Source organism: Psammomys obesus, unplaced genomic scaffold (assembly GCF_907164565.1).
Source record: "Psammomys obesus unplaced genomic scaffold, mPsaObe1.curated_primary_1811, whole genome shotgun sequence".
Taxonomy (NCBI): domain Eukaryota; kingdom Metazoa; phylum Chordata; class Mammalia; order Rodentia; family Muridae; genus Psammomys; species Psammomys obesus.
In genome coordinates this window covers 379585-398777 of record NW_026590628.1, presented here as the reverse complement: position 1 = coordinate 398777, position 19193 = coordinate 379585, and the positions used below count along the sequence as shown (strand labels likewise).

The window sequence follows — 19193 nt, the reverse complement described above, 5'->3', positions numbered from 1 at the left end:
GTGATTTCAAGCTCCAAAACAGGCTCCGGCTTGGACCACCAGCGGCTGGGCCGACCGCGCCCCCTGGCGGCAGACGCGCGGTCGGAGAGCAGAACTGAGCGCTCTCCCGACCCTGGTTCGCAAAAATCTCGCGAGAGGCGCCAGTGCGCGCGGGCAGAAACACTTATACACTTAAAAAATTTTTTTAATTTAAAAACACTCCGCGAGAGCTTGGGCCAGGCCAAGACTGCACCCCGCGGAGGCGTTCTCCCTGGACCCATCCTGCGGCTCCGCCTCTTACGCAAACGTGCTGGTTCCGCCCCGCCCCCGCCCGCCCCAAGCCCCGCCCCAAGCCCCGCCCCCAAGCCCGGCCTTCAGATCTGAACATCCGGTCCGCTGCCCTGGGAATTACGTCATAGGCTACCTTTATCCTGGCCCCGACCGCACATCGGCTCGCAGGATGTGCGTCACCGGATGGCGACAGGTTTACGGCTGTCGTGCTCTCCGCGTCCGCCATCATGAAAGCCGCAGAGATGGTGAAGAAGCGAAAGGCGGCGATGGAGGGAGAACCGCAGGAAGAGGCACAGCCGAATGCAGAGGCGGCGGAGGAGCAGGAAGAGCAGGAGGAGCCGGAGGAGCCCGAGGAGCCTGAGGAAGCGACCTGCAACGGCGGCAAGAAGAAGAAAATCGTTCCGGGTATTGTGTACTTGGGTCACGTCCCGCCGCGATTCCGGCCCCTGCATGTACGCAACCTGCTCAGCGCCTACGGTGAGGTGGGACGCGTTTTCTTCCAGGCCGAGGGTAAGTCTTTCGTGGAAAGGACATGGTGCAGGCAGAGGGGCACGTCCTGATGTTTTGGCTGTACACTAATGAGGCGTGAGGTGCTGGCTTTTGGGAGGCTCCTTATTGGCTGCTAAATCTGTAGCCCTCACATCTCTTAGGCTTCTGGGGCCGGGGGAAGGAAAATGGAGAGGGAGAGCGCAATAATAAGGTCCGAAAGGTAACCCCGATTTTCAAATAATTGGTGGAACAGTGTATAATTAGCTTCCTTCAGCCTCGTCCACCTCTCTTGGCACACACATGTTGATATGGGGACTAGTGCAGTTCTTAGTGTTCAGGGAGTTATCATTTGAAGAGAGGACCGAGTTGAAAGGAGAGGCTTCACCTTACAGGTCGTCTTTTTGCCTCAGTGACACCCAGGCTAGGCAGGTGTATCTCAGTGGGTGCTTGACCTGGATGTTCATTGTGTTTGGCCCACAGACCATTTTGTGAGACGCAAAAAGAAAGCAGCAGCGGCCGCAGGAGGAAAGAAGGCAGCGAAATACAGCAAGGACTATACCGAAGGCTGGGTAGAGTTCCGTGACAAGCGCATTGCCAAGCGAGTGGCAGCCAGCCTACATAACACGCCCATGGGTGCCCGAAGGCGCAGTCCTTTCCGCTATGACCTGTGGAACCTCAAGGTGAGGTTCTAGGTTTCCCTGCCACACTTCCTCCAGCCCTAGCCTAGGCACCCTGTCCTTCATGCTAGCTATAAGCAGCTCCCAGTTTCCCGTCCTGCCCTGGTCTTCCCTGTCTTGACTTTTTGTGTTTCTGTCCACAGTATTTGCATCGTTTTACTTGGTCCCACCTCAGTGAACACCTTGCCTTTGAGCGCCAGGTACGCAGGCAGCGCCTGAGAGCAGAGGTCGCCCAAGCAAAGCGAGAGACTGACTTCTATCTTCGAAGTGTAGAACGGGGACAACGATTCCTTGCATCTGAAGGGGACACTACTCGCCCGAATAGCTCCTGGACATTTGCTCAACGACCCACTGAGCAGGAGCTGAGGGCCCGGAAAGCAGGAAGGCCGGGAGGCCGGGAACGAGCCTGGCTGGCTACAGTGCAGGACCAGGCCCGATCCAATAGAGGACTCCTTGCCAGGATCTTTGGAGCTGCTCCACCTGCAGAGAGCAAGAAAGAACCGTAGCCAGTCAGACTCCTGGTGGAAGAAAAGGTCGCTTGTACCTACCAGCCCTGCTGTCCTCTGCCCTGCCTCCTGAAGAGTGTAACTGACTATCTAGGCAGATGTTTTCTCTCTATTCCAAAACAGAGTCGGGTAGAAGGCCTTTTTTTGTTGGCCTCTTTTACCCACTTTGATCAAAACCTGTAAGTGCTGGGCTGTGAACCTTACTTGTGCTGTCCAGGATGATGGCTACTATAGGTTCCTGTTGCATTTTGTGTGACTTTTGGTTGACTGCCTCTTTCTCAGTGAGCTCCTAACAATTTCTGCCTGGAACAGTGGACTTGCCTTCCACTAGAGTAGCAAAGGCAAGCCCATGTGGTCTATGGTGTTTGTTCTCTGTGGTGGGGGGCAGAATTAACAGAAATTGGGTTAGTGGCCAATTTGATGTTTCTATTTGAAAATAAAAAATAACTTATTTTTATACAGTTTTTAGTTACTCAGGTGGGAATATCCATCCAGTGAGTTTCAACTTCTGTCTGAGGCATACATGCTACTCAGATTACTCTAGCACAGACCCATCCATGAATCTGTTACTCTAGCAGATATGATCCCAAAGTTCTTCATACATTTTTCATTTTGAAATAGAGCCTCACTCATGTGCTTAGGTTAGCCTTGAGCTCATTCTGTAAGCTGCTCAAGTTAGCCTTGAGCAAACTCTGTGGCCAAATAGGCCCTGAACTTGAAATCCTATTTCAGCCTCCCAAGTATCTGGGAGGACAGACCTGGGTCGGCAAGCCTAGCTTCAATATTCTTAAATTTAATAAATAAAATAATTTTATCTTCATTTTATTTGTAGAATAAATTCTTTATCTTGAGAAGGTGTTTATAAGTTTTCATGAACCTTATCATTTAAGATGTTTCAGTACCCAATTTGGTACATGTCTTATGTACACAAACAGCATACGCAGTAAGAGAGATATTTACCATTAGATCTAGACTTGTTACCATTAGAAACAAGACTTAGCCAGTGTATGATGTCTTCATGGATCCATTCCCCCTGCCTTTGTGGACACTTCCTGTCTCCAAACACTGGGTTTATCACATGGCATATCCTGAAACTTCTCTTCCAACATCCTGAACTCCTGGCCCCTGTTCCCTTCCTCACAAGCTCAAGTGCATTTCTCCCTCAAGATTAAGTCAAATAGACTGTCGGGCCAGCTTCCCCTCCTCCGGGGAGTGCTCGGCTTCTGTGGGGCTGGAGCGTTGTGTCATCTCTGGAGCAGCACTCCTGTTTTAGAGCAACTGTTGATGTCCTGGTGTTATCAGGAATGAAGAGAGAACTTTTATCTTTGACTCCTAAAGGTTTCACTTTGGTAAATATTCACTCATTGAGTTGCTGTGAGGAGAGGTTTTATAAAAATACAAAGAATGCGTTCTGTTCTCTGTGATGTTTTCTTTGACAACCAATTGGGAAGGAATTATCTACTTGTGACAGTGATAGGGAGTGGCAGGAAGTTCTCAGTCTAAAGAGTGACATAGCTAACAAGGCAGTTTCTTGTCCCTCTGGGTCTCTTTGTAAGCCTACTCTTTGCATATCAAGTCTGTTCTAGAGAAACAGTGGTAAGACCAGAGAGAAAGTTAAGGTAGAAGACATTAACTTGTGATTAAGCTGTGTGACTAGAGACAATAAGGAAACTGGCAAAATCAAATGTTGGCCTGTCTTTAATCTCAGTACTTGGGAGGCAAAGGCAGGTGGATCTCTGAGTTCAAGGCTGGCCTAGTCTATATAGTGGGTTCCAGGACAGCCAGGAATATGTAAAAAGAATGTGTCTCAAAAATAGAAGAAAGAATCAAATGTTACTGGAGATGTAATGAGCGTTTTCTATCTTGTAGATAAGTTACCTATTTCCAGAGATAGGTGGTTAAGGCTCATCTCCTGCCCTGTGGAGGCCAGTACAGCCTGCTGCTTCAACTGGCACTGTGAATTCTGAGCTGTGATCTTCATGTCCCCTGGGACGTTTCAGGTTCAGAAAGTGCCTTGTCACTTTGTTGCTGGCTGTAGGATCTGCAGTGTGGCGTTACTAACAGCCAAAGCTGGTTGATCTGACTTGTAAGGCAAGGTGGGGTCTCTGCAGCTGAGGTCATTGTGCCCATACTTGCTGAATGTCACTGGCACTATGGGCTGTGGGTTAGCTTGCTTCCGTCATGGTTGTCCCTGGATATTAGTTACAGTCTGATGTGGGTTAAATGTAGCGGATAGTGCTCTCGTTTTTTAAATTGATTTTAAAAAAGGATTATTATGTGTATGTCTGTGCACAGAGGTCTTCTATCCCCTGGTGCTGACAGTTGTGAACAGCCATGTGAGTGTTGGGAACCCAGATCAGCAGGAACAGCATAGATCCCAATGCAAGCAGATGTCAATCTGATGTGAGTTACTGTAGACACTGGCGGTGCTGCTCCAAGGAATGGACCAGGAGGAGGGCAGGCAGCTGAGCAAGCAGTGTAAGGAGCATCACGGTTGAGGCATTTGCTGTCTGTCCTCCCTAGAAGAACAGGAAGGACAGAACCACACCAAATGGAAATGAATTCAATCAGATTGAGGCATTTTTCTGTTGCTTATCTCCTTACTGAAAAGTAGTCTGTAGCCCTAGCTGGCTTGTGCCTGCCTAGGTAGAATGAACTCTCAAATCTTACCTCTAAGTGCTGAGATAACAGGCGGGTTGTTCCTTTCAGTTTCAGACTCCTGAGTTCCTGTTTGGGAATCAGACCCAGAAAAACTTTCAATAAGCTATTTCCAGATTCTTCCTAGTGAAGTTAGGTATTCGTTTCTGTCAGAAAAAGGAGACTTCAAGAGCGATGGTCGAGGTCTAGTGAGAGGACTCAGCAGGTAAAAACACTTGCCATGAAGCCTTAGGACCTGGTTTTGATCCCTGGAACCCACATGGTAAGACAGAGCCAACTCCTGCGTGTGTCCAGATTTCCACATAGGAGCCCTGGCACTCACTCGTCCCTGCCCTCAAATAAATACATGTTAAAAAAAATTAAAAAACAAAAATAGACTTTACATTCCTGAAGCTGGAGGCTAGACAAGTGTCAGGAAGGCCAGTAGGTGTCAACAGCGTTAAGAAAATCATCATTGAGAAAGTGCAGGAATCCTGTAAGGACCAGCTCCACCTGGGATGCTCCAAGAATGACCTAAGGAGGGTTGGTGGTCCTGGCTATGGACCAAGAAAGTTCTTGTTAGGCGGTCGATGTGACCAGCTGAGACCTGGATTAAAAAGTTGCCTTTTTTTTTTTTTACCAGTAAGTTGGGGTGTTGGTGCTAATCATTGTAATCTACCCATGTCAACTTCTTTCTGAGAAGTTCATAAAAAACAAAAACAAAAAACTCGGTTATAACTTGAACTAGATTACACAAAGTGGGAAGGTCTGGGGGGGGAGGTGCAAAACGTTTCTGAAGGAAAAGATAAACTGGCACTGGTCCATGTCCTGTACCAACCACGCCACTTTTTTAAACCTCCTGAGAATGAACACAAAAAGGGCGGCTCACCAGTTTTCTTTGATAAACGACTGTTGCAGTCCGCATAGAAACAAGCTGCCATGGCGTCATAGCCAACAGAGAGCGGCTTTAGCAGGGAAGCGGGGTGCATCTGGTCAGACAGGCATGAACACTGCTCCAGAACTGCAATAGTCCTTGAGGTTTGGGGCCTCTCCGCCGCAAGGGGGCGACGTGGTTATGTTTCTGCCCAGCGACTGGGGCTGAGGTGTCATCTCTGGCAGGATGAGCTGTACTTTTCTTTGGCCTTCCCACCACTATTCTACTATGCCCACGCGCCGAGCCTGCTTTCCGCCATCCCGTCATTGGGAGGACTCTCTGGACTTGACCTTAGGGAGGGAGCCACACCTTGAGAGGATTGAGAGGATCACCAGTGTAAAGGAGGTCCGCCCCTCGGAGTGGTACAGGACGGACTGTTAGTATTTAGGCAGCTTGTTTCTGGGTTGCCTAGTAACCTATGATGTCATTATGTGTCGCCTGCCAGACACGGTTCTGTTGCCCCTAAAAAGACCAACCCGCTACTCCGTTTCGCTCTTGCTCTTGCTCTCTTACTCTCTTGCTTTCCCCTTTCTCGGTCGGGGCACTCCCCTCCCCTCTCCCTATCATGTCTAGCTCTCTGCTTTTCTCTCTCCATCCAATAAACCTCATTGGATTTAAGATTGTTTGTGTGCATGGTATTTTTATATAAATATTAACACATACCCAGACACCAAATTCTCAGTACAAAGATTTGTTACCCTGGAGGGTCAAACGGGGGGCAGCGGGGGATGGAAAGTGGAGAAGCAGCAGCAGCAAGCGAGAGCAAGGGAGAGAGCAGGAGAAGGTGTTTTTGAAGGAGTGGGTTTTTAAGGAGAAAGGGGAAGAGTCTGCGCTAGGGTGAGTTGGTAAATCCTGATTACACGTTTTAGCCAAACAATGAAGTTTGATTGTTGAACTTTGGTGTTTTGTCTCAGTGAGTCAATGGCCAAATAAGGGAGTAGACCTTGGGGACTAGCTTTGGGAATGTAACAGCTGTTCCTAAAGGAGAGAAAGGGGTAAAGGGGCAAAGCCTGTCTGCAATGTTTGCCATGCTCAGGTCTGTTTGCCATGCCTCTGCCTGCTAGAGCATCTTCAACCAAGACACATGCAGGCCACAAAAGGAGGCTGGAGTTTGGACCTCTGTGTGGGTATTCTCTCTTCTGGCTGTTTGGTGGACTTTCGGGACAGTATAGCTCAAGTTTGTTTAAAAATTTGAAGACTTGAGTTTTAAATTGTTTTTCATTGAATGTTCTTGTATGGTGTAGTTCTTTGTTCTACAGTACTTATCGTATTGCATTATTTAAAACAGATGCTGGAAGGATGGCTGGCCACGTGGCTGGGTGAGGCAAGGTGAATGGGTTAATTTAAGTGAGATAGTTTAGAGTCTGCCCAGCTAAGGCCTAAGTTTTGAAAATTTAAAAGGTCTTGGCATCTTTATTTTTATGATTTGAAGGCCGCCCTAGGGCTTAAGTTTCTTCTTCTTCTTCTTCTTCTTCTTCTTCTTCTTCTTCTTCTTCTTCACAGGAGATACAGCCTGTCATCTACAATAGAGTGTAAAGTATGTTTAAAATGTCACAGTTTTGAAAACTGTGATAATATCTTGACATACATTGTCCCCAACTCTCAAAAAGTAACATGCCAAGAATCTATCTGAAAATTCTGAGACACTTGTTTTTATTTCCATAGTATGTTAGAGCTCTAAATTATATCATTGTTGGTGAATGTGCAGGATAGTTTTATATCAACTCCACCAGGCTGAAGTCGTCCGAGAGGAGGGAAACTCAAGAAAATGCTTCCAAAACACGGGCTGTAAGCAAGTCTGTAGGGCATTTTGTTAATTAGTGATTGATGGGGGAGGATCCTGCCCATTGTGGGTGGTGCCATCCCTGGGCAGGTGGTCATGGCAAGCTGAGCAAGCCATAGGGAACAAACCAGTCATCAGCATCTCTCTATGGCTTCTGCGTCAGCTCCTGCCTCCAGGCCCCTACCCTGTTTGAGTGCCTGTCCTGACTTCCTTTGATGGTGAGCTGTGCTGTGAAAATGTAGGCCAAATAAACCCTTCCTCCTCAAGTTTCTTTGGTCATGATGTTTCATCACAACAGTAGTACCCCTAAGACAGCAAATAAACGTACTGTGTGTGTGTGTGTGTGATTAAACATAAGGTAGGAAGAAGAGATGTGCTCCTGGGCATGAACCTTCAGGGCAGTACCATCGCTTGGGCGGCCCACTTCCGCCTTTCTAATAGCCTCTGTGTCTGGTGCAGGGGCAAAGCATCTATGAATTCTCGGTCGTGCTCTCTTCTGCTTTCAAACGCATTGGGACTAGGCCTGCTGTTACGGTTGTGTCTTGAGCTTAGAATCTCTAAGAGATAAACACTGCCCAAACTGTTGAAAGGAAGTAGAGCGAGCCTCCAAAAAACCCATCTCTCTTTGGATCTCTAAAACAGTAGCCTGGACGCTGAGTGGCCGCCCTGCATTCACTTTCCTCTTCCGTTAGGAAGACTCCTACTGCAATCTTTGCTTACTTTTAGCCTGAGACTTTGGCCATGGTGTAAGTGCAGTGGAAAGTTCCAGATGTCACTCCCTGCCTGGTGATGACTCACGGTAAAATGCAGCTTGCCCTGTGATGTCCCTCTCAGGGGCAGTTTCAGATACACTGTTCTGGGCCTAGACCAACTTCAGTACTAACAGTTCGTGGCCCCAGAGGCTGACTGAAGATGGTGTTACCCCTTCATCAAGACAGACATGTTCAGCAAATGTGGAAAGGGAAATTGCCTCAATCCTCCTAGCCCTCTACTCCTGACCCCTCCCCTTCCCAGCCTCACCTGCACCATGCCAGTCCTCTGCTCCATCCTCATCCAGTTCAGTCTCGCCTGAATTGAGTTTAGCAAGAGGGAGCTTTTTGGATTCTCCTGAAATGTGAACTGACCTCAGGTGTTGTCCTCATTTGTGGAAGTCTGTTTCAGGATGTTTCCATTGACTAGCTTAATTTTCTCCTAAATGAAGACAAAAACAAATACCCACGCTAGAAATTTCAGATTCAGAAGAAAAAGCTGAACCACGTCTCTTATCAAGTAGCAGGGAAGCTGTTGAAAGCATGGAAAGCCACACATCAGATGAGGGCTTGGTGCCCAAATACACACGAAGCACCATAGCTAGAAAACAAATAGCTTGAGAAAATTGAGCAAAGGATCAGAATAGGAATTTTAAAAGAAGATAAATGAGAAACTGGTTTATGAAAATGTGCCCAACCTCTTAGTGATCAGGGAAACAAGAATCAAAACCTATTGAGATATACTTCACTCCTCTCCTACCAGAAAGGCTATCCATTCTCAGAAAAAAGAGCTGGTGCTCCTAAAGTGTGGAGAAAAGAGGATGCTTGCACATTTTTTTATGGGATGCAAATTATAATAGCCATTAAAGGCATTGGCAAGACAATTTCGTCAGAAAATTAGCTGTAGACAGAATATTGGGCTCATAATTGCTCTGTCCATGGTGATGAATCTGAACTAGGGCCTTCACATCCACAAGATTATTCCTAATAACCAAATTACAAAATCGAGCTACTGTCCGCCATTGGACAGGTGAAAACACAACAGATGCACAAGGAACATTGTCTTCTCGTCTCTTTATAAAGTGACTCGGTCACTTGCAACCAGTGAAGCAGAGGGCATGGTCTGAAGTGAGGTAAACCAGCCACAGAGGAACGAATTCCACAGGACGTCATCGCTTGCAAGCTCGGTGCTCAGGTGGCAGCAGTAAAGTGGAGTCACCAAGGGCTGGGGACAGAGGTGCCGGGAGCCAAAGCTATTTACTGAAGCCAAAGTCAAACAGTGAGCCAAAGCTATTTAGTGGAGACAAAGCTATTTACTGGAAACAAAGCCAAATAGTGAGCAAAGGTCATTTAGTGGAGACCTAAAGCTATTTAGTGAGTTACCGAGGACCCTAAGTCATGGGTGATAGATTTGTGAGGACATCCCTCTGTTAGTTTTAGAGCATCTGTGAGATATCTTAAGGAAACCTTAAAGATACCTTATGGTATCTTGCAGGTGCAATATTCAACCCATGAAAGCACTCTTGCTATCTCCCACAGCAGTAATTAAGCCTTCCCCCTTTTCCTGCCTTCTCCCTATATAAGCTGGGTAAAAATTTCTAATAAATGAGTCTTTGATCAGACAAACAGACTTGGCTTCATTCCTTGTGTCTCTTGTTCTACCTCATTCTTTCCACCCCCTCTTTAGGAACCCGTTGAAGTCGGGACATTTCTGGCACCCAACGTGACCTAAAGGTACGGAGGACTGCATGGACTGTCTTTCTTCAGTGGCCACAAAAATACATAGGATTCAGCGTTTCCACCGGGAAACTAAAAAACTGCATAAGAGATCTCCACAGAGCCGCCCATCTGTGAGTTTGATCCGAGAGGTAAGTCAGAACGACAAATTATGGGACAAGAATTGAATAAGTACGACTTATTATTACAGGGACTCATGGAGTCCCTCAAGATGTGAGGAGTAGAAAAAGGATTTAGTTAGCCTCTTTGTTTTTATTACTAATATTTGCCCCCTGGTTTCCACAAGAAGGCACTATTGATATAAGATGCTGGCAGAGAGTTGGAAATTGTCTTAAAGAATTTTATGAATCTTGTGGTCCACAAAAGGTACCTGTCCAGGCATTTTCCTACTGGAATTTAATTAATGATATTCTTCAGGTCAGATATTCCCAACCTGACTTGGCTGAGGTAGTTTCTCAAACTGAAAAGTTCCTCAAAAACGATTCTAGAGGCAGTCCCAAATCCCTTGAATTAGGTAGGGACGAGACTGCACTTCCCCAACTCTCCCGAGCTCCCTCTGTAGACTCGATCTCCATACCTATGCCTGAACTGGAGGCTCCAGTTCTAGTCCAGCCTGCAGCCGTTGTCTCTACCCCTCCCTTACAGCCCTCCACTCGCAGACACAGGATGGTCCTAATGACCAGCCTTTCACCGAAAAGGCCACTTCCCTTGAGGAGAAAGCCAGGTACCGTAACCTAGACTGGCAACCCCTCCCGTCTTTCCCGGCTTTAGCAGCTGCCCCTTTTTTACCACCTCCGTATATTAAAGCTCCTCCTTTCTGCGCAGCAGCCTTACATTTTGATTCTGACATAGAGGATGCTGCTCAGCACGCTAAAACTAAACTCTGTCAGAAGGTCAAATCCCTCACGGAACTGCTTCAAAAGAAAAGAGAGCATTTAACACTTCCTAAAGAACTGCGGCGAATTGGATCTTGAATTGACCCAATCCCCTCCTGCGGCTGCCTCCCTCTTGCCCAAGACAAAGAAAAAGGCTCCTAATACCCTGTCCACCAGCACAATACTAACACCTGATATGGGAATTCAGGTCTTGCATACAGGAGTTTTCGCCCCTCTGCCTCCTGGCACCTTTGGACTACTTGGTCACGCTGGTTCAACTCTCCAGGGACTACATATCTCTCCCGGAGTTATTGACAATGATTATACAGGAGAAATAAAGAAAGATTCTAGCTTCTTCCACTTCTGGTCCCTTAACTATTAACCAGGGACAAACAATTGCTCAGCCGTTACTGCTTCCCCTCACCCATTTTAACCAGAAAAGCTTTCAAAAATGCAGAGGCAGCAATAATTTTGGCTCCTCGGATGCTTACTGAATTCAGACAATTACTCAGGGTAGACCCCTCCTCAATTTAAAATTGGACGGAAAAAGCTTTGAAGGGCTTGTAGATACCGGAGCGGATGCCACCATAGTTTCACAAAAAAAAAAAAAAAAAAAAAAAAAATGGCCTCCCTCCTGTCCCCTCACAGCCTCCTTAACCCACCTCAGGGGCATAGGACAAACATCCAGTCCCCAGCAAAGTTCTAAAGTCCTCACATGGACAGATGAGGAAGATCATACAGGCTCCGTTCAACCTTATGTTGTGCCTGGCCTACCTGTTAATCTCTGGGGTCGGGATATTCTTTCCCAGTTAAATCTCATTATGCGTAGTCCAAATGAAATTGTTACCCACCAAATGCTAAAACAGGGCTTCCTTCCCGAACAAGGCTTAGGAAAACATTCACAGGGAATAAAAGAACCTGTCCAGGCAATTGAAAACATTGACCGCGCAGGATTAGGCATGACAGATTTACCCTAATGGCTGTTGGCATCCCTGTACCCCATGCAGACAAAATCACTTGGAAATCTGATGAAGCTGTTTGGGTTGACCAATGGCCTTTAACCTCAGAAAAGTTAGCAGCGGCTATGGCGTTAGTACAGGAACAGCTTGCTGCTGGTCACATTGAACCTACTACTTCTCCTTGGAACACACCTATTTTTGTTATTAGAAGAAGGTCTGGGAAATGGAGGTTATTACAAGACCTAAGGGAAGTTAATAAAACTATGCTCACCATGGGTGCTTTACAACCAGGACTGCCTAGCCCTGTAGCCATCCCTGCTGGCTTTTATAAGATAGTTACAGATCTTAAAGACTGTTTTGTTACCATCTCCCTGCACCCCAAAGATAAAAAGCACTTTGCCTTTAGCCCACCAGTAACAAACTTCAAAGGGCCTATGTCTCATTTCCAATGGAAAGTTTTTCCCCAAGGCATAGCTAATAGCCCGACTCTGTGTCAAAAGTTTGTAGCTCAGATTATTGATCCTTTTAGAACACTCTGGCCTTCTATTTATATAATACATTATATGGATGATATCCTTTTAGCTGGACCTGATGGCTCATTGTTGCTTCATGGCTGTCAAAAGCTCTCACATGGGGCTGGGGGAGATGGCTCTGTGGTTAAGAGCACTGTCTGCTCTTCCAAAAGACTCTGGGTTCAACTCCCAGCACCCACATGGCAGCTCACAACTGTCTATAACTCCTGTTCCAGGGGCCCAACTCCCTCACGCCTCACACATGCAGACAAAACACCAATGTACATAAAATAAAAATAAATATTGAAAAGAGACCTTCATAAAAAAAAAAAAAAAGCTTTCACAAAAACTAATAGATTATGGTTTACAAATTGCACCAGATATAATTCAATTAAAAGACCCATATTTTTATTTAGGATTTGAGCTCCATCATCAAAAAATTACTACACACACACACAAAAAAAAAATCCAGTTAAAAACTAGCCATTTAAAGACTTTAAATGATTTTCTAAAGCTCCTAGGAGATACCAATTAGTTAAGACCTTATCTTAAACTCACCACAGGGGAACTTAAACCTCTCTTTAAGGGAGACTCTAACCCCTCCTCCCATCGCTCATTAACCCCTGCAGCGACACAGGCCCTTCGGGTTATGGAAACAGCTATCCAAAATCAGGGAGTTACATTTATTTCCTATAAGGAACCCCTTCTCTTTGTCGTGTGTACCTCATCCCATACACCCACTGGAGTGTTTTCGCACCATAATCCCCTGCTGTGGACTCATCTCCCCGCCTCTCCTACTAAGGTTCTTGCCTCCTATACTACCTTGGTTGCAGAACTCATCCTTTTGGGGCGCAAACAAAGCCGTCAATTTTTTGGCAAAGATCCTGATAAAATAATACTGCCCTATTCTAAAGATCAGTTAGAATGGCTAATGCAAACTGCTGATATTTGGCCCATTGTCTGTTCTTCTTTTTCTGGGATAATTGATAACCATTACCCTGCTAATAAGTTACTTCAATTTATTAAAACCCACACTTTCATCTTCTCAAAAATTACTTCCCCTAACCGTTATCAGAAGCACATTTAGTGTTTACAGATGGCTCCTCTAATGGGGTCGCTGCCTACACTATTAATGGAAAAACCAATTCTATCCAATCTCCTTTTAGATCGGCACAGCTTGTAGAGCTTTTTGCAGTAGTTAAGGTTTTTCAGGTTCTAGAAAATGTCCCTTTTAATCTATATACTGACAGTGCCTATATTGCCACTCTGTTCCACTTCTTGAAACGGTTCCCTATATTAGACCTTCTACAAATGCTGTTCCTCTTTTTGTCAAGCTCCAGGAGTTAATTAACTCTGGAAGTCAACCCTTTTATCTTGGTCACCTCTGAGAGCACTCAGACCTCCCAGGTCCTCTCTCTGGGGGAAATGCTTGCACCGATGCTGCCACAGGCCTGGCATTCCCCATTTCAGTAAACCCTGTTGAGCAGGCCAGAAAAAAACATGCCCTGCATCATTTAAATGCCCAAACACTTCGACTGCTTTTTAAAATCACCAGGGAACAGGCACGCCAAATTGTCAAACAATGTCCTGCTTGTGTCACTCTCTTGCCCACTCCCCATTTGGGAGTTAATTCCAGAGGCCTCTTCCCAAATGACATCTGGATGTTACTCACTTACCTGAATTTGGCAATCTTAAATATCTTCATGTAACAATAGATACCTTTAGTGGATTCATTTTTGCCAGTTTACATACAGGAGAAGCCTCAAAAAATGTTATAACTCATGTTTTAAATTACCTCTTGGTTATGGGCAAAACTAAGGTTTTAAAAATGGATAATGGTCCTGGTTACACTGGAAAAAACTTTCAGGAATTTTGCCATCAATTACAAATTAAACACTTCACTGGTATTCCTTATAATCCTAAAGGACAAGCCCTTGTTGAGCATGCCCATCAAACTATTAAAAACACCCTTCACAAGTTAAAGCAGGGGGGAGTTATATCCCTTGAAAGGATCCCCAAGAAATATTCTTCATCATGCACTGTTTGTTCTTAATTTCTTAACTTTGGATGCCTATGGCAAGTCCGATGCAGATCGCCTTTGGCACCCTGAAACAAATAAAAATTATGCCACAGTCATGTGGAAAGACCCCCTCACTTCCAAATGGAACGGCCCAGACCCAGTCCTTATCTGGGGTCAAGGATCAGTGTGCCTGTTTGACACCAAGGAGGGGGCAGCCAGGGGGCTGCCAGAAAGGCTGGTAAAACAACTAGACGGCCCCTCCTCTAAACAGCAGAAAAAAAATAAAACCACCCGGAGACATGCCATGTACTCCTGACATCCAGGGTGGTGAGGACCCCTGAGATCCTTCTCTTTTCTTTACAGATGAGACCACTTTGGATAATATTTCTCGGAGTGATGATGCAAAGCCAGAAGGTGATTACAGACCAGAAGAACAATGTCCACCAACCCTATAAATATACTTGGGAAGTTTCCGGAGAATATGGTGAGGTATATTATACACAATCACAAGTCACTTCTGATACCGAGTGGTACCTAGACATGTCCTTTCGTGCCCCTGAGTCACTCTTCACCTGTGAGCAATGGGAATCGGCAATTGGGCTTTATGCCTGCCCAGGTTATAAGAGGATTAAGGGATGTGGAAGTGCTGGAGACTTTTACTGTGCCTCCTGGGGATGTGAAACCTCGGCTGTAATTGCCACAAGAAGCTGGGGACACCTTAATAGTGATGATTACATTGTGATAACTATTACATACATCTAAGATTGATATTAACTCCTGGAAATCACATTATTTGACAAATACCTGTGACAGGCTAAGGCAGTCCTCAAGCTGGCAACAGCTCCAGCTCCCCATCTTAAAGCTATCTTTCACTTCTAAAGGAAAACAAAAATCCATTCCCTGGCATAAGGGCCTCACTTGGGGCCTACGCCTATACTACGGGTGGGCCAAGAATAGTCCAGGAGTTATCATTTACCTTACCCTAAGGAAAGAATCAGCTATTCCACCCATAGCTATTGGATCCAATCCTGTCCTTGCCCCTCCCACACAGATAGAACCCAGGAAAAATGATTTTCCCTGCACAGACAGAGCCTAAGCAAAATGTCCCTGCCTCCCCGACTCCTTCCTTTGCTGATAAGCCTATCCCCTCCTTAATTGAAGATGGGATTGATACACACCATATTATTTTAGACCTTGTTAATCATACCTTTTTAGCCCTGAATCATACACGCCCCGAGCTTATTGAGTCCTGTTGGCTTTGTTATGATTCTGCCCCTCCCTTTTATGAAGGCATTGCTGTCACTGAGGAAATCTTCTACTCCTCTGACCATTCGAAATGCAGATGGTCACAACAGGCTGAGGCTAGATTGACGCTGATTTCTGTTTCTGGCGTTGGGTTGTGTATTCCTCAGAAATACAAACATCTTTGTAATGGAACCATTACACCGTCAAGCCACCTTCCCAATTACATCCTCCCAGGCGACAATAGCTGGTGGACTTGCAGTGATGGCCTTACTCCCTGTATACACACCCCTCACCTCAAAAGCAATCTTACTACCTTCTATGTCCTTGTCCAATTAATTCCCCGCCTGACTTATTATTCTGGGGAAGATTTTGCCCGGTTTTGGGACCCCGTTAATGACCATGCGTTGCTTAGAACAAAAAGAGAGGCCAGAACAGCTGTTACACTAACTGTCCTCCTCGGCCTCGGAGCTTCGGGTGCTGGGACGGGTATAACCTCTCTCGTTCTCTCCAATAAGCATTACTCTGACCGTCACCGGACAATTGACAAGGATGCTGAGAGATTGGAGATTGGCATCACCAACTTGGAGAAATCCCTCGTCTCACTGTCTGAAGTTGTCCTACAAAATCGAAGAGGGCTAGACTTGCTTTTCCTCCAGCAAGGGGGACTCTGTGCTGCCCTTAAGAGTGCTGCTTTTACACAGATTATACTGGGATTGTAAGGGACAGCATGGCTAAGGTTAGGGAAGGCTTAGAAGAGAGAAAGAGACAGAGAGAACAAGAGGAAAGTTGGTTTCATAATTGGTTTTCAACCTCTCCCTGGCTCACCACCCTCTTTCCTTCAATTGTGGGACCCTTGGTGGGTTTCTTTCTCCTCATATCTTTCGGCCCATGGGCCATTAAGAGACTTACTGGCTTTGTAAAACAGCAAATTGACTCCCTGGCATCTAAACCCATACAAGTTCATTATCACAGACTTGATTTGGCTGACAAAGGCTTAGCTGAGCCCGAGGAAGACTGCTGACAGTCCTTCCCATGGGTCTTGACTGCTTGCGTTTGGCTCTCATGAGAACAGCATGAAACTCAGATAAATGCTTTCCTGGGTACCTGTAATGGGGTGCAAGATGACATTGCAAGGGGAGGGCCCAATTGCCTGCTTCTGAGTCCCCTGAGAAGCAAACCTGATTGCATAGAGGTTGGTTTCTGATTACCCCTAACCACAACCTGCTAGGGATGCCCTCAGGTTTTGATGGGGTCTTCCTCTCCTCCCCAAAAAGGCACCCAAAAAGGCTGCAAAAAGCCTTGGGAGGATAAGGTCATTACTTCCCCCCTCTGGTTAATGCCCACCATCTGCAAAAGACCTCATGTTCAGAACCTACCTGCTAGCCTCTTAAATTGTTTAGGAAGGGAGGAGATGCCGGGAGCCAAAGCTATTTACTGAAGCCAAAGTCAAATAGTGAGCCAAAGCTATTTAGTGGAGACAAAGCTATTTAGTGAAATTGTTACCGAAATCATGGGTGATAGATTTGTGAGGACATCCATCTGTTAGTTTCAGAGCATCGGTGAGATATCTGAAGAAAACATCCTTACGGTATCTTGCAGGTGCAATATTCAAGCCATGAAAGCACTCTTGCTATCTCCTGCAGCAGTAAATTAGCCTTCCCCCTTTTCCTGCCCTCTCGCTATATAAGTTGGGTAAAATTTCTAATAAACGAGGCTTTGATCAGACGAACAGACTTGGCTTCATACCTTGCGTCTCTTGCTCTACCTCATTCTTTCCACCCTCTCTTTAGGTGGGTGTTGAAGTCCCGCGGGGTCGAGACACGGAGGGGAATAATTATTTGATTTAGCTACTCCGTGATATGTAAATATACAAAGAATGCTGTCGTCAAACCATTAACTAAGCAGGTTGTGACTATCTGTAGAAATTAGGAAGTTACACAAACATGAATGGGTTTCCGTAGTGTAGTGGTCATCACGCTTGCCTAACACGCAAGAGGTCCCCGGTTCGAAACCGGGCGGAAACAGCAATTTGACTGTTTTTCTTCCCTTTCCCATGTGTTTTCAGGCTCTCAGCTCACTCCCTGCACGCCTGACCAGTTAGGAGACAGGAATCTCGACTTACCCTTTTGCCTGTGACTCCCATGCTTTCTTGAACCCTACCCGGAGCCCACAACCGCGTGACGGACAGTGGACTCAGTGGCCAGCCAAGAAAGTACAAGAAAACAGTGCCCCGTCGGGGGATTAGCTCAAATGGTAGAGCGCTCGCTTAGCATGCGAGAGGTAGTGGGATCGATGCCCACATCCTCCAATTATTATGTCTCCTTCCACTCCAGTACGTTAGTCGAGGACACAAGATTAACCTCACGCGCTTCCTTCCTGTCACACACACCCTGCACGCAGGCCCCTGGGCGTCTATTGGCTGTTTTGGCCTCCGTTAACCCGCTCCCTCCCTCGGCAGACGCGCTCCGACGCGCTCTGACCCCAAAGCCGCGCCTTAGCCCCGCGGAGCCGTGAGCTCTCCGCCCGCCTCTCCGGGCTCTTCCCTTTCCCGGCCGTCTCTGCTCGCTTTGCACCCTGACGGGGAGGTTGCGCTGAGCTCGCGGAGCTGCCCACCGCCAGCACCGCCACCGCCAGCACCGCACGGACCGCCCTTCCCCGCGCCCGACGGGAACCCGGGCCCCTCTCGGCCGGTCTCCGCTTCGTTTCTAACTCGGCGCGGTCTGCGCAGAGGATCTCGGCTCCCCGAGCCCCGGGGTCCCCCGCTGCCCCCGCTGCTCAGCCGCTTCGTCCTCCTCCTCCTCCTCCTCCTCCTCCTGAGTCTCGCACGCGCGGTTCCCGCGAGCTGCTCCGCGGGGTCCAGCCGCGGACACGCCCGCCCCTGCCCTCCCCCTCGCGTGAGCGCTCCCGTCCGCCCAAGGCAGCCACAGTCGTCGGTCCTTCCCTGGGTCTCGCCTCTCCGCGACGGTTTCGCCCGGCTTTGGTGGCGATTCTTGAGGTTCTGTCGACCCGGCTCTTCGGGACTCCGGGCAGCAAGGATGCGACGTCTTTCTGGGACACTGTAAGATGACAGAACTGTTTCCACAGGGTGTTTCCGTAGTGTAGTGGTTATCACGCTCGCCTCACACGCGAGAGGTCCCCGGTTCGAAACCGGGCGGGAACAACGTTGGCCGATGCTTTTGAACTTTTCAGATTAGGCACATACCCAAACACAAAGAGAGCCTTTATTAAGCAAGGCAAAGACACAAGGTGGCTGGCTCTGAAAACGGACAGAAACCATAGCAAAATTAGCTTTGCAAGTGTTGGTTTTAAGATGATAAAAGAGGAGATCTGGTCTGTATTAGAAAGAGCTACGACGTGTTGATAAGTTATGATTGGGTAGTTTAATTATTAGGTCTTCCATCTTGATGTTCAGTCTCAGGAATGAGTCAGTGGCCAGATATGGGAATAGACCTTGCTGGCTTTAGGAACGTAAGCTAACGGTTTAGCAAGGGGGAGGGGGTGGGGTAGAGGGTAATAGACAAAACCTCTAGGCCATGGTCCGACCTGTGTTTGCCGTGGTCCAGCCTGCAAGAGCCTTTCACCGTCTTTCTTGACCTAAGGAGCACATCGCCCATCCTCTTTCCAAGAACAGGCAAAGGAGGCCACACCGTCCCCCTACCAGGACTTTGCTGGCTTTCCGCGTTTCCCCATGAGCACTGCCCTCTCAACGCTTTTCATTTTCTCTTAGAGTGGTGGTTCTCAACCTTCCTAATGCTGCGACTCTTTAATACAGTTCCTCTTGTGACCCACAACCATAAACC

The 19193-nt window shown here is 47.0% G+C and overlaps 1 protein-coding gene and 3 non-coding genes across 4 annotated transcripts; all 4 read left to right on the top strand.

Moving 5' to 3' along the window:
* The first annotated feature begins 481 nt into the window (after positions 1–481).
* On the top strand, positions 482–2767 carry Abt1 (activator of basal transcription 1). The gene is made up of 3 exons (XM_055608044.1): positions 482–780; positions 1240–1439; positions 1580–2767. The coding sequence occupies exons 1-3, from the start codon at positions 498–500 to the stop codon at positions 1940–1942; spliced, it is 846 nt and encodes a 281-aa protein (XP_055464019.1). The 5' UTR covers positions 482–497; the 3' UTR covers positions 1943–2767.
* A 14577-nt stretch (positions 2768–17344) lies between these two features.
* Positions 17345–17417, top strand: Trnav-aac (transfer RNA valine (anticodon AAC)). The gene has a single exon. It is a non-coding gene; the product is annotated as a tRNA-Val (tRNA).
* A 211-nt stretch (positions 17418–17628) lies between these two features.
* On the top strand, positions 17629–17701 carry Trnaa-agc (transfer RNA alanine (anticodon AGC)). The gene has a single exon. It is a non-coding gene; the product is annotated as a tRNA-Ala (tRNA).
* Positions 17702–18480: 779 nt separating this feature from the next.
* Positions 18481–18553, top strand: Trnav-cac (transfer RNA valine (anticodon CAC)). The gene has a single exon. It is a non-coding gene; the product is annotated as a tRNA-Val (tRNA).
* The last annotated feature ends 640 nt before the right edge of the window (positions 18554–19193 follow it).

Excerpts from the sequence above, each read along its gene's own strand:
- Abt1 (XM_055608044.1), top strand. The coding sequence starts at position 498 with ATGAAAGCCGCAGAGATGGTGAAGAAGCGAAAGGCGGCGATGGAGGGA. Across the intron at positions 781-1,239 it reads CGTTTTCTTCCAGGCCGAGG|ACCATTTTGTGAGACGCAAA; the intron begins GTAAGTCTTTCG and ends TTTGGCCCACAG. Across the intron at positions 1,440-1,579 it reads ATGACCTGTGGAACCTCAAG|TATTTGCATCGTTTTACTTG; the intron begins GTGAGGTTCTAG and ends TTCTGTCCACAG.